The following is a 14,922-nucleotide window of genomic DNA, read 5'->3' as shown; positions in this document are numbered from 1 at the left end:
TTACCACATAAATTTTAGGATCCACTTCTCAATATCTACAACAAACACCTACTAGGATTTTGATAGGAATTGTCTTGAATCTGTAGATCAGATTGGTGGGGGAATTGTATCTGGTTTCATGTAGTTTTAGATTTTTCTTAGAAATTTATTATTTTTCTCCTGATTCCCAAGTCTGATTTCTGATCATTGAATATGTCTTCTTCCTGTGCTCTTGATTCTTTAGGGTGTACAAATGCCTAATTTAGATCTTAAGGAAAAAGTGGAGCCTGAGGTTCTTGGAACTGATGTCCAAACTTCCCCAGAATCGGGCACAAGAACGAACATTCTGCCGAAGAGAACAAGACGTGTCAAATCTCAGGTACTAGTTTCCATGAGCCATTTTGACAGGAATTTCTAGTGTGTTAACTGTGCAGAACTGTCAATCTGATTATGAGGGGGGTCATTCACATGCTGTTCTTTAAAACTTGAGACTTACTTTTTCATTTACCTTTGAGGTGAATGGGGAGGAAATTGTAAAATTCAGTCTGATTTGATTTAGGGAGTTCTTTGTTAATTTTGAATAGTTTTGACAGGGATGACAAATCAGAGAGGGACTCTGAATACTGTAGGGCTAATTTCATAGACTGATAAATTCTACTGTATTTTATTTTCATGGTTAGTGTAAGTGAGAAGAGTAGGAAAGAGTGGTTTTATTTTTCACTCAACATTCCTTTAAAAATGAGAGTATAAGTTTCTTAGTGTCTGTACCATTCCAATGTAATTTCTGTAGTGTTCTTGTAACCCAAAATAATTTTAAAGCCTAATGAATGCATCAGAAGAAAAAATTTCCTTTTGTCTGCCCTCTCACCTCCCCTTTCCTTTCTGGTCCTCAAAGTTGTATTTTTAAAGGGTTTTAGTAAAGATAAGTCTGTAGGCTAGGGCAGCGAGGTGCTCTTAGAACTTTGAGATATGGTTAATTTAAGTGAACACATAGGTGATCTGGAATAGCAATTTAACTGAATTCCCAATTTTTTTTTTTTTTTTAATGTATTTTTAGGGCTGCACCTGTGGCATATGGAAGTTCCCAGGCTAGGGGTTGGATCGCAGCTGTAGCTGCCAGCCTGTACCACAGTCATAGCAATGTGGGATCCAAGTTGCGTCTGAGACCTACACCACAGCTCACGGCAAGGCTGGATCCTTAACCCACTGAGTAAGGACAGGGATTGAATCTGTGTCCTTATGCATACTAGTTGGGTTCGTTACTGCTGAGCCATGACAGGAACTCCTGGATCCTAAGTATTTAAGAATGGAAATGCTTCCCATTGAAAGTGGGTTCAGCATTAACAACAGATACTGGATCTGGGGCTGTGAGGAGTCTTGTCCCTGGAGAGGCAGGCCACTGATACTTCATCTTGCTTTCCAGAGCTCAGGGGATGTGTCTTTTTTGTGCCATGTCTGCTTTCCTTGTTTAAAGTTTATGCTTACTAAATAACTTCCTGAGTAATAATTTAGCTTCTTAGGTACTTTGAAAGCAGAAAGGTAGGTGTCTTGGATGGGGAATATGAATATAATGGAAATTCGTTGGAAAATGATAGCTCCCTTTAAAATTACTTAACTCTGATTTAGTTGATAAGTGATTTTCATTGTCTTGGTTGATCTCAGAACTTTTGATTGTCTTTGGTTATTTAGTGATGATTCTGTTTCAAGACATGAAACCCTTTTAAGGACTAGTGTCTCTGATATAATGACTCAACTTTAAAGGGTTGCCCAGGTGACCCTGTCTGTCTAATCAGTTGCCAGCTTGTGATGAAATCTCTTTTGATGTTCCTTCTGAAACCATAAAAAAGTCTTATTTCTAATTGCTTTTCTTTATATAAGCAGTATGGATCACAGGACTTCCCTGGTGGTGTAGTGGGTTAAGGATCCATCATTGTCTTTGCTGTGTCCCTGGCTATAGCTATGGTGTGAATTTGATCCCTAGGTTGGGAACTTCCATGTGCCACAGGTGCAGCAAAAAAACAAAAACGGAATAGGGACAACATAGAATGCTTTTACCCGTTGTAATAATTGTCACTGTAGTCAGACTGGTTAATATTAGGTAGTAATTAGAACCATTTTAGGACTTGGAATTAAGAATTTCTTCACTTCACAGTTTGTCTTTAATTAACATTGCCAAGTCTGCTTCATTGCTAGTCTTCTGTTTTGGAAAGAAAGTAAAGGCTTTCTGGTAGAACTTCAACCTCTTGCCCCATACACAAAACTGTTTGGTATTCATACTTCTTTTTTTTTTTTGGCCATGCCTGTGGCATGTGGAAGTTCCTGGGCCAGAGATTAAACCTGTGCCACAGCAGTGACAATGCTGAATCCTTACCTGCTAGGCCACTGGGAAACTCCTTGGTATTCATTCTTAATCTCTGTCTGTCTCTGTAGGTAAAGTATAACTTCTTCTCTAAGGGTAATCTTTCCACTTCCATCCTTTTTGGCTTTAAGAACAGAAGAATCTCTTCCTAGATAGTTGCTTACTCCTTGTCTCGTTTTATGAAGAAGTTTCTTGATAAATTGTGTGTATTGTCTCATTTCCTCAGTATCTGTTTTAGTCTTATACTCCGTAATCTGGCTTTGAGCTAGTTTCACTGAAACCGCATTGTTCAAATTACCACTGAGTTAGTAATTGTCAAATGCTGAGGACCTGTTTTCATTTCTTATCCCACTTCATCTCTGATCTTGTTATTTCTTTTCCTTGAGATTGATTAACTCGATTTTTCTTTGGCTTCTGTGACACCTCTCTTCCGGTTTTCTTCTCCTCCCCCTGACCACTCCTCAGTAATCTTTACCTCTTCCTCCTTGCTTTACATGATACTTTCAGTCCTTTCCTATCTTCACTCACCCCAGCTATCTCTTCTGCCTGTGATTTCACTTGACTACCTCTCTCTCAGGACTCCTCAAGATGTCTTGACATCCATGCTTCTTTCTTGTTCCCCAGGGATTTTGTGTGTGCGTGCATGTGTGTGTTTCGCCTTGGTGGCCACAGCACAGGTATGCTAAACTCAGTACTTCTGAAACATTACCACCTTTTCCAGATCTTTTTTTTTTTTAATATATATATTTTCTAGCTTGATGACAAAGACAAATGTAGCCATCGAACAGTCTCTCAAATAAGACAGGAATTAGGAAAGTTTCCTACTCCCCTCTCCTGGCTCTGTCATATCATTTGCCATACTTTTTTTTTTTTTCATTTGTGACTTTCTAGAATGAATTCCTTGAAAGCTGGAATTGCTGTTTATCTCAAGAATCACCAAACCCTTAACACATTTATATATTTGAATAAAGCCTATAATACAGTTATGTCCCATTACTAGTGACATTAAGTTTGAGCCAGATTTCCTCATTATAAAGTACCCTTCTCTTTGTAGTAAAAGTAATCAGAGTAAACTGTAAAGCATTATGTCTCACCCAATAGTTTTAACATTCATTGATGATCCTTGCCTTAGTTAACTATATGGGTGTTTGCAAACTGGGTGATTTTTTTTGGCTCTGTCACTTCTGTGTTTATTAGGTTGCATTTTTCTTTAAAGAACTCTTTCTAGGAGTTCCTGTTGTGGTACAGCAGAAACAAATCTGACTAGTGTCCTCGAAGATGCGGGTTCTGTCCCTGCCCTTGCTCAGTGGGTTGGACATCTGGCATTGCTGTGAGCTGTGGTGTAGGTTGCAGACTCGGCTTGGATTCTGTGTTAAAGTGGCTATGGCATAGGCCAGCAGCTGCAGCTCTGATTTGACCCCTAGTCTGGGAACTTACGTATGCTGTGGGTATGGCCCTAAAAATCAATAAAATAAAAATAAGAATACTTTCCTTATGTATTTTTCATACAGTGAAATGTGTATGTCTTAAGTGTACAGTTTGATGAATTTTAATGAATGTACATACCTGTTGAACCATGACTGACCTTTTTAGTATCACTGTAGATAGAGCATGATTTTTTTTTTTTTTTAGCGCCCCACAGCACATGGAGTTCCCTGGCCAGGGATCAGATCCGAGCCTTGGTTGAGACCTAAGCTACAGCTTCGTCAATGCCAGATCCTTAATCCACTGTGTCCAGAATTGAACCTGTGTCTCAGCACTCCCAAGAGGCTGCCAATCCTGTTGTGCCACAGTGGGAACTCCAACATGATTGATTAAATGTCTTACTACTTTTTATTCCTTTTTGATAATTGAAAATTCCTGAAGTGGGCTAATGGTAGCCCCTTCAAGCAGCTCATATGTTCTTTTGACACATTTGCTTCAGTTTTTGAGCATATACTTTCTAGCACAAAAAGCCTCATTGTCTTCTTGCCCTGCCTTAGATGTGGAATCAACTGTTTCTCCAAGGAATCCTGTCTCATTTAGGAAGAATGGTATTTAGAAACCAAGATTTGAGCACAGTGTGCTTGTTCCTACCAGGATATTGTTGCTTATAGACCCTTCTTGTGGTCAGGGCTGGGAAAACAATTTAAGAAAATTATGATTTTCTATTTTTGGCTCATACTTATAATTCCAGTTCTAATCCAGCATTACAAAGTTCTTTTGGTTTATGTGCTAGTTGTTTTCCCAGCATTTTGTATTAGGAACTTGATTTACTTATTTCTGTTCTTTTGTTTTGATTGCTATGTTTAAGACTACAAGTTTCCTGTGATTTAATTCTTCCTTTGTACCCGAGATTCTGATATATAGTATATACATGATATATAGAGAGAGATTAAAAATTTCAGGTGGGAGGGTCTTTTGATTTTTGATTTTGTTATTTTTAGTTTTATTCCAATAAGATCAGAAAATGTCATTATATTATTTCTATTTTTTGGACTTTGTTGTCTATCTGAAAAGGTTGCTGGAAAGATTAATTGATTAAAGTACTTTGATATGGCACATACTGTATACTCACTATAATTAGCTTTTATTATTACATATGCTGCTTTTTTTTTTTTGTCTTTTTGTCTTTTCTAGGGCCGTACCCACAGCATATGGAGGTTCCCAGGCTAGGGATCCAATTGCAGCTGTAGCCGCCAGCCACAGCCACAGCAATGCCATATCTGAGCCATGTCTGCAACCTACACCACAGCTCACGGCAATGCTGGATCCTCAACCCAGTGAGCGAGGCCAGGGATGGAACCCGCAACCTCATGGTTCCTAGTCGGATTTGCTAACCACTGAGCCGCAACGGGAACTCCAACATACGCTGCTTTAATAGTGGTAAAGAATATGAGTGTTATGTTTATTTTTGAACTGTAGAGATTATTTAGTAGAACCAAATCAGTCTACCAGAGTTTTGTGGGGTGTCTTTTTAAGGTCACACCCAGGCTAAGGGTCTAATCAGAGCTGCAGCTACTGGCCTACACCACAGTCACAGCCACAGATCTGAGCCGTGCCTTATGACCTACGCTACAGCTTATGGCAATGCTTGATCCTTGATCCACTGAGCAAGGCCAGGGATTGAACCCTCATCCTCATGGATATTAGTTGGGTTTGTTACCACTGAGCCACAATGAGAACTCCCCAAAGCTTAAAGATAAATTTTGAAGTGCCTTTTTGGTTTGTTTGGTTCTTACATGATTTTTTTAGTAGTCCAGGCTGCACATGTGTGTCGGTTGTTACATAGCTAGAGACTTATCAAGTAGTCTATATTTTATTCTGGTTTGTTTTATTCTTATTCTTATTGACTAAGAGTGTGTGTGTGTGTGTGTATATATGTGTGTATTTATATATACTTTTTTTTTTTTTTTGGTCTTTTTGCCTTTTCTTTTTTTTTTTTTTTTTTTTTTTGTCTTTTGTCTTTTTGTTGTTGTTGTTGTTGCTATCTTATCTCTTGGGCCGCTCCCGCGGCATATGGAGGTTCCCAGGCTAGGGGTTGAATCGGAGCTGTAGCCACCGGCCTACGCCAGAGCCACAGCAACGCGGGATCCGAGCCGAGTCTGCAACCTACACCACAGCTCACGGCAACGCCGGATCGTTAACCCACTGAGCAAGGGCAGGGACCGAACCCGCAACCTCATGGTTCCTAGTCGGATTCGTTAACCACTGCGCCACAACGGGAACTCCCTTTTTGCCTTTTCTAAGGCGACTCCAGTGGCATATGGAGGTTCCCAGGCTAGGGGTCGAATCGGAGCTGTAGCCGCCGGCCTACACCACAGCCACAGCAACTCGGGATCTGAGCCGCGTCTGCGACCTACACCACAGCTCACAGCAACGCTGGATCCTTAACCCACTGAGCAAGGCCAGGGATCGAACCAGCAACCTCATGGTTCCTAGTCAGATTTGTTAACCACTGTGCCACGACGAGAATTCCTAAGTATATTTTAAGTAAATCTTGGTTATCAGTCTGCATTCAGAGATTATCTAAATTCACAGTGTAGCACCTGTGTCTATCAGGAAGCTGTCTTCTTCAAGTTTTAGAGTGGCAAATGACAGTAGCTTAAACGTTGATAACACAGTTTTCATATAAGGATACATTTTCTACTTTGGAGTTTCAGAGATAAGTGGTTCTGGAAGGGGTGGTTCAGCAACTTCACATTGTCATCAAGGGTCCAGGCTTTTTCCATCTTTCTGCCTTGCTTTCTTCAGTGAATGGGTGATAAATCTCCTCTTGATTGCAGTATGGCTGCTGCAGAGTCCAGCACTGTGCATTCACCAGACTGACTCTCCTGGCATTGGGAAGGAGATTGGGACAAAAGGGCTTACTCTTCTTTTTTTTTTTTTTTAGTGCTGCACCTGCACCTGCCGGCAGCTACAGCTCCGATTCGACCCCTAGCCTGGGAACCTCCATATGCTGCTGGAGTGGCCCTAGAAAAGGCAAAAAGACCAAAAAAAAAAAAAAAAAAGTATATATAAATATGTATATATATATGCACACACACACTTAGTCAATAAGAATAAGAATAAAACAGGAGTTCCCGTTGTGGCGCAGTGGTTAACGAATCCGACTAGGAACCATGAGGTTGCGGGTTCAGTCCCTGCCCTTGCTCAGTGGGTTAACGATCCGGCGTTGCCGTGAGCTGTGGTGTAGGTTGCAGACTCGGCTCGGATCCCGCGTTGCTGTGGCTCTGGCGTAGGCCGGTGGCTACAGCTCCGATTCAACCCCTAGCCTGGGAACCTCCATATGCCGCGGGAGCGGCCCAAGAGATAGCAACAACAACAACAACAACAACAAAAAGACAAAAAAAAAAAGACAAAAAAAAGAATAAGAATAAAACAAACCATGTTTTATTTTCTTTTTTAGTGCTGCACCTGCGGTAATAATGCACCTATTGCATTATTACCAGTATTGTACCAAAAGTTCCCAGGCTAGGGGTTGAATTGGAGTTGCAGCTGCAGGCCTACACATCAGCCACAGCAACACTGGATTTGAGCCGTATCCACAACCTACACTGCAGCATTTGACAACACCAGATCCTTAACTCACTGAGTGAGCCAGGGATCAACATGCATCCTCAGGGAGAGAGTGTCAGGTCCCTAACCTGCTGAGCCACAACAGGAACTCTCTGGCTTATTACTCTTTTATTAGAAGATGAAAGTCTTCTGCAGGGATTTCCAGTAGACCTTCCTATGTCTCATTGACTAGATAACATTCTCACCTCTGGTTAGGTCCTCATTAACCCAGAGAAATGGCATTGGTCTGATTGGCTTAGGACAGTCATTGTTCATCTTCTGGGATGGGCATAATTGTCCTCTAATCAAAGATGACTGTCCATTAGCAAGTTAGAAGTGAGGATTTCTATTGCATTATTACCAGTATTGTACCATAGTTACCAGTAGTATCTGTGTCTGGCTAGAACCTAATTGACAACTATGCTTTTATGAAAGGTAGGTTTTTTTTTGAGGAAAGGAATCTGGGCGTTGCGTAGTGCTTTGGTTGCCATTCAGCTGTTGTGAGGCAGCAAGTGGATTTAGAGACAAGAATTCAACTAATTTTTTCCTTTTTTCAAATTGGGTCTTGAAACTTCCTGGGTAAGAAAATAAATTTATGAATCAAAGTAATTAGACTAATGTCAGTTTTATTTGTTTATATTTTAGTCAGAATCTGGAGAAGTGAATAGAAACACGGAACTGAAGAAACTTCGAATTTTTGGGGCTGGGCCCAAGGTTGTAAGCCTGGCAATGGGAGTAAAAGATAAAGAAGGTAAAATATGTTATTTTGGCTTGAAAAGAAATAAGGTACAACAGTGTGGTTCTAAGCAGATTCAAATGATACTTGAATTTTAGTCTGCTTTGTGGTTTTCTTTAGAATTGTAAACTTGCATCGTGGTTCCTAGGCAAATGTATTTTTAATGGCAGATAATCCTAAGATTTGAGGAACCATATTATGTTGAATTTTTATAATATTTTGGAAGAGAAAATTTCCTTCTCTATGTCTGATATGTGACATAGAAATTGTAGTTTGTACAGGCTAGTTTATGAGAAATGGCAAAATTAATGGTCCTCACGTGGTGCTCTAAAGCTTATTACTTTTAAATTTAAAAATAGGTAGAATAAGCAATGAGATCTGCTGTCATAGCACAGGGAACTGTATCTAGTCTCTTGTGATGGAACATGGTGAAGGATAATCTGAGAAAAAGAACTATATGTATGTGTGTGTGTATATATATATATATATATATATATATATATATCTCCTTCATATGTATATGGCTGGGTCACTTTGGTGTATAGCAGAAATTGACACAACACTGTAAAACAACTATAATAGAAAAGAATAAAAATCTTACAAAAAGATGTAGAGGATTCTGTGTCTGACCTTTAGTATCAATATACTGGGGAGAAGAACTAATGACTTATAGTCTAACTGTAATTTTGACATTTTTCTGTAATTGCCTTGCTAGGTTATGACACTTCATTTAGTCTTTGAAGAATACTCAATCCTCTCAGCACATTAGAAACTTTCTGTTAAAATTGCTAATGCAAAGATCATTTCACTGTTCTGTGTACGTGTCAGTTCTAAAACCTAGTTTAAAAAATACTGTGTTTGGGGAGTTCCCGTCATGGCGCAATGGTTAACCAATCCGACTAGGAACCATGAGGTTGCGGGTTCGGTCCCTGCCCTTGCTCAGTGGGTTAACGATCCGGCGTTGCCGTGAGCTGTGGTGTAGGTTGCAGACACGGCTCGGATCCTGTGTTGCTGTGGCTCTGGCGTAGGCTGGTGGCTATGGCTCCGATTCGACCCCTAGCCTGGGAAACCTCCACGTGCCGCAGGGGCGGCCCAAGAAATAGCAAAAAGACAAAAAAAAAAAAAAAATAGAAACAAAACAAACAAACAAACAAAAAACAATTTAATGACGACTTCGCACTACTTTCAGGATAAGCCACAATCACTGACGTGGCATCTGAGGCCCTCTGTGATGATTATTCTAAGCCAAATTCTGGCTTAAAACTAGTCTCAAATTGGTTCCTGATAAGTATTATATATAGGCAGTGTACAGTTAGTAGGTAAGCTCCTTGGAGCTTGGTTGGAGCTGTCACTGACTGTAATTTGGGGCAAGTTATCTAACTTCTCTGTGCTTCAGATTCTTTATCTTTAATGGGGGATAATAGTTTATTTACCTCATAGTGTTGTGAGATTTTAGCTAATTTAAATAACTTTAAATAGTGTCTGGTACATGGTAAGTGCTCAGCATTAGTTCTTAATATTACTATATAACTGTTTTTATTTTAAGATGAGGTCTCCCGAAGACGAAAAGTTACCAACAGGTCAGACGCATTTAACATGCAAATGAGACAACGGAAAGGAACTCTCTCTGTTAACTTTGTAAGTGTTCTAAGTTGTGTCAGGAGGAGAGGATTTATTTTTATTTTACTTTACACTGTTTATCTTGCTGTATCTTGGTATGCTGTATAGTTAGTTCATTTAGTTAGAAGACTTGACGTGAATCTAAAGTTGCAGCTTTGGACATTCCTGTCGTGGCTCAGTGGTTAATGAACCCGACTAGTATCCATGAGGATGCAGATTCAGTCCCTGCCCTCGTTCAGTGGGTTAAGGATCTGGCGTGGCCATGAGCTGTGGTGTAGGTTGCAGATGCGGCTCGGATCTGGTGTTGCTGTGGCTGTGGTGTAGGCCGGCAGCTACCGCTGCGATTTAACCCCTAGCTTGTGAACCTCTATATTCCCTGGGTGTGGTGCTAAAAAGACAAAAGACAAATAATAATGATAATAATAATAATAATGAAGTTGCAGCTTTGGTTTGTATGTTAACCTTGCTTTGTCCCACATACGTAGACTGTACCCCAAGTCATACCTTGAGTGAGTTAAGTGAGAGAATGAAGAGAATCTCTGAATCCTTAGCTGTATTAGACAATGCTCAGAATTTAGTTTTCTACCAGTAAAGACTGTATATAGGAAGGGTGGCATGGTATATTTTATTTATATAAATTGACTTTCAGGTATCTAGATTTATACTGGATATGCTTTTATTATTCTCATACCTTTATATGCTTTTATTAACTTGCATGTAGAAGCTCTGAGGAAATTTAGGGAATTTTATGGAAAGCTGTTTAATTATTTAAAACAAATATTCAAGGAGTTCCCTTCTTGGCTCCGTGGTTAACGAACCCAACTAGGAACCATGAGGTTGTGGGGTTGATCCCTGGCCTCTCTCAGTGGGTTAAGGATCTGGAGTTGCTGTGAGCTGTGGTGTAGGTTGAAGATGCGGCTTGGATCCTGCGTAGGCTGGCAGCTGTAGCTCCAATTCAACGCCTAGCCTGGGAACTTCCATGTGCTGTGGGTGCGGCCCTAAAAATCAAAATAAATAAATAAAAATAAAAAAATAAATGTTCAATGTTTAAGTTTACTTTTTAGTGTACATTATTTTGTTTTTCAATTAAGGAGTTCCTGATAAAATTTAGTATTACAGAAAATAGACTTTTATTTTTGTTTTTTAACAGGTTGATCTCTATGTTTGTATGTTTTGTGGTCGGGGAAATAATGAAGATAAATTGCTGTTGTGTGATGGATGTGATGACAGCTACCATACATTTTGTTTAATCCCCCCACTACCGGACGTGCCCAAAGGAGACTGGAGGTGTCCTAAATGTGTCGCTGAGGTACAAGCCAACCGTACCTTTTAAAATAGGAGCAGTAGTGTGTGTGTGCACACACATACAGTACACACATCCTCTAAAGCTTCTTCCTCTCCCTTCATTGTTTGGAATCTCCAGGGTTTTCAAAAAGCGATATTGACTAGAATGTAATAATTCTTCGGTGGCAGTTTGTTTGTTAAACGCTCTTTTTTCTGAGTATTGCTTGGAAAGTCTATTTATTCCTGTAGACTTCTGCTTAGAATATTCATATTCTTGGAAGACAGTAAAAATGAAGAAAGTTTTTTACATTAAGAAAATATAAAAATTAGACATAAAGCTCTAGAATTTAGCATTTATGCATCCACTTTCATGCTACCAAATAAACTGATGGTATCTTTTAGCTTATTTAAATTTTGACTTGATTGTATAAATTATTATTGAAAGATTATAATGATCTCATTGTCTCGAAATGCCTTATCTGTTTACTTATTTTAACAAAATGTTCTGATAGGACATTGATGGGAAAGAGTTGGCTGGGTGTATCTAGATGTACTCAAAGATGTATATTTATGGCTTTTGAGTTACTTTTTATTTATTATTTTCAAGGTTAGATGATTCAGAAGTAGTTCTACTCTAAGTATTCGTGCTAAGAAATTGATCATGGTGGTTGACAGTGTGGGAAAAAACCATTCTTCTATTTAGATATCCTAGCAGCCCAGCAGATCTCCCTTTGTTCGTGACCTTTCCTCCCTCCGTGAACATTTCTCTTCTCCACTGAGGATAATGGACATCCTTGGGCTTGATTCCAGGTTGTTAGTCCTCCAGGTGTTTGTCTTGATGCCAGGGCTTAATACCAGCTCAGAAGCCTAAAGCTGTCTCATTACCACCTTCCTAGAGGAAGGTGTGCAAATGCAGTTGCAGTTTTACAGTAGTTCCTGATTCCACATTGTTTTGTGGTCTAGAGTTGACTGGCTTTGCTTCATCTAGGGAAGTGATCAAAGAAGGTAGCACATGAGAGCCTTGATGCTTTTTTCAGTGCAGTTTCGGTGAGTTAATCATAGATGTTTTTTCTTCCCAGGAATGTAATAAACCTAGAGAAGCCTTTGGATTTGAACAAGCTGTACGAGAGTATACACTTCAGAGCTTTGGAGAGATGGCAGATAATTTTAAGTCTGATTATTTCAATATGCCAGTCCATGTGAGTATCTTACAGGTCACTTTGGGGAGGTATGAAAGTTTTATCTGATCCAAAGCTTTTGCTGTGCATTTTATTTTTTTATTATTATTACTATTTTTTTGTCTTTTTGCCATTTCTTGGGCCGCTCCCTCGGCATAGGGAGTTTCCCAGGCTAGGGGTCGAATCGGAGCTGTAGCCACCGGCTTATGCCAGAGCCACAGTAACACGGATCCGAGCCGCGTCTGCAATCTACACCACAGCTCACGGCAACACCAGATCCTTACCCCACTGAACAAGGCCAAGGATCGAACCCGCAATCTCATGGTTCTTAGTCGGATTCGTTAACCACTGTGCCACGATGGGAACTCCTTGCTTTGCATTTTAAAAACTTTCATTGTTTTATAGAAAATAATGACAGCATGAAAAAGATGATAGAATACCATATCTATAGATTAGGGGCCTGGCGTCTGTTTCTGTTTCTTTCACTCTTATGGCAGAGTGCACTCTCCTGTTGAGAACTTGACTCTGATCTTTCACTTGTTTGTTAGTCTCTGTGAGCACATTCCTTTACAGAAAAGGATGAAGCATGTGGCAACTGCTGCTTTTGTTTAGTTATTTGTAATATGAGGTTTGCTCTTTTCTAGGTTGCATCTTGGGCTTTTAAAAATCTTTATCAAAAAAATTTGCCAGAGTTCCTGTTGTGGCTTAGTGGTTAACAAACCCAACTAGGAACCATGAGGATTCGGGTTCAATCCCTGACCTCGTTGCCATGAGCTGTGGTGTAGGTTGCAGACGCGGCTGGGATCCCACATTGCTGTGGCTCTGCAGTAGGCCAGCGGCTATAGCTCTAATTCAACCCCTAGCCTGGGAACCTCCATATGCCTCAGGTGTAGCCCTAGAAAAGGCAAAAAAAAAAAAAAAAAAAAAAAGACAAAAAAAAATTGCCAAAGCTATTAAAATTCAGCTTTGATTTTTGTATTTCTTTTTTCTTCCTTATGTCCTTGGTCATCTTTGTCCTTCTTAGTTGGAAAGCAGCTTGCAGAAGATGACAGTTCAAGTTCATTATGTTTTTCTGAACATCTAAGTTGTCTTTGGCTTTTTTTCATCCTCACTTGGAAAAGCTAGGACTGCAATCTTTTCAGCTATGAGAATTGAGAAGGTTTTCTATTTTTTTCATGGGTTTTTGTTCTCTTGACCTGTGTATTATGTTATAGTGGTTATAGTGAGTTGGTAATCTGTAATTTGTTTTCTCTGTCTAGATGGTTCCCACAGAGCTAGTAGAGAAGGAATTCTGGCGGCTGGTGAGTAGCATTGAAGAAGATGTTATTGTGGAGTATGGAGCTGATATCTCCTCAAAAGACTTTGGAAGTGGATTTCCTGTAAAGGACGGTCGGAGAAAGATGCTGCCGGAAGAAGAGGTGCAGAGCATATAGTAGTGTCCAAACTTCTTAGCCCAGTCTGGTTCAGCCTTTGCATAGACACTGCCTTTCCTTAGTCTTAAGGGACTACATTCTTTTAAATATTAAATATGTAGGATTTGGACAGTAAAAATAGTCTTCTGTTATTAAAAAAAAAGTTCAAAGTACCCTAAAAAATTATTTAATTTTTGGGAGTTCCTGTTGTGGCACAGTGGAAATGACTCCGACTAGGAACCATGAGGTTGTGGGTTCGATCCCTAGCTTTGCTCAGTGGGCTAAGGATTTGGCGTTGCCGTGAGCTGGGTATAGGTTGCAGACACGGCTTGGCTCAGTTGGTTAAGGACCCTACATTGTCTCCATGAGAATGTGGCTTTGATTCCTGGCCTTACCCAGTGGATTAAGGACCCAGTGTTGCCATGAACTGGGTGGAACAGCTGCAGCCCGGATCTGGTGTTGCTGTGGCATAGGCCCCAGCTGTAGCTGTGACTCAGCCCCTGACCCAGGAACTTCCATATGCTGCAGGTGTGGCCATAAGAAGAAAAATCTAGAAGTGATTTAAGTTTAAAAAAAAATAGGGAGCTGCTGTTGTGGTTCAGTGGGTTAAGAACCCGACTAGTATCCATGAGGATGTGGGTTTGATCCCTGGCCTCACTCAGTGGGTTAAGGATCTGGCATTACCGTGAGCTGTGATTGCAGACATGGCTTGGATCCTGCATTGCTGTGGCTGTGGTGTAGGCCAGCATCTGTAGCTCTGATTTGACCCCTAGCCTGGGAACTTCCATCTGTTGCAGGTTCAGCCCTAAAAAGCAAAAAACAAACAAAACATAATGGTAGGTCCATAATGAAGTTTCCTTCAACACCTCAGCAGGAAGGTTTTCAACTATTCATTTAAACTATAGAGGTCTCGCTGTGGCACAACTGGCTCAGTGGTGTTTCTGCAGCATTAGAATGCAGGTTCGACTCCTGGTCTGGCACATGGGGTTAAAAGATCCAGTTTCGCTGCAGTTGTGGCTTGGATCTCACCTCTGGCCTGGGAGCTGCATATGTTGCAGGATGACCAAAAAAAAAAAACCAAAAAACTATAGAATCAATACCATGTGTGAAGTGTTGCTTACCAGGGAGGCTCTTAGAGACCCACTGCTCGAGGTTTTAACATTTTCTAAATTAATTAATTAATCTTTTTAGGGCTGCCCTGCAGCATATGGGGGTTCCCAGGCTAGGGGTCAAATCAGCTGTAGCCTCTGGCCTACATCACAGCCGTAGCAATGTCAGATCTGAGTGGCATCTGGGACCTACACCACAGCTCACGGC

At 40.4% G+C, this 14,922-nt stretch overlaps 1 protein-coding gene across 5 annotated transcripts in view; it reads left to right on the top strand.

Annotated features, from left to right (window-relative positions):
• The window catches only part of KDM5A (lysine demethylase 5A), an 87,778-nt gene that overhangs the window by 16,338 nt on the left and 56,518 nt on the right, over positions 1–14,922 (top strand). For all 5 annotated transcript variants that reach the window (XR_014803979.1, XM_021092486.2, XM_084956960.1 and 2 more), the window contains exons 5-10: positions 224–358; positions 8,021–8,126; positions 9,658–9,749; positions 10,882–11,040; positions 12,095–12,214; positions 13,453–13,611. Coding sequence is in view for 2 of the 5 variants with exons in the window: in XM_021092486.2 (XP_020948145.1) it covers positions 224–358; positions 8,021–8,126; positions 9,658–9,749; positions 10,882–11,040; positions 12,095–12,214; positions 13,453–13,611 (771 nt within the window). In the remaining 3 variants the exon portion in view is untranslated. The remainder of the gene's footprint in view (positions 1–223; positions 359–8,020; positions 8,127–9,657; positions 9,750–10,881; positions 11,041–12,094; positions 12,215–13,452; positions 13,612–14,922) is intronic.

This window comes from Sus scrofa, chromosome 5 (assembly GCF_054392235.1).
Source record: "Sus scrofa isolate SSC_HxYL_T2T_F1_AM1 chromosome 5, Sscrofa_HxYL_maternal_Yorkshire_Landrace_v2.0, whole genome shotgun sequence".
NCBI lineage: Eukaryota > Metazoa > Chordata > Mammalia > Artiodactyla > Suidae > Sus > Sus scrofa.
Note: the sequence above shows the minus strand (reverse complement) of the source record. Positions and strands in the feature narration are given on the sequence as shown.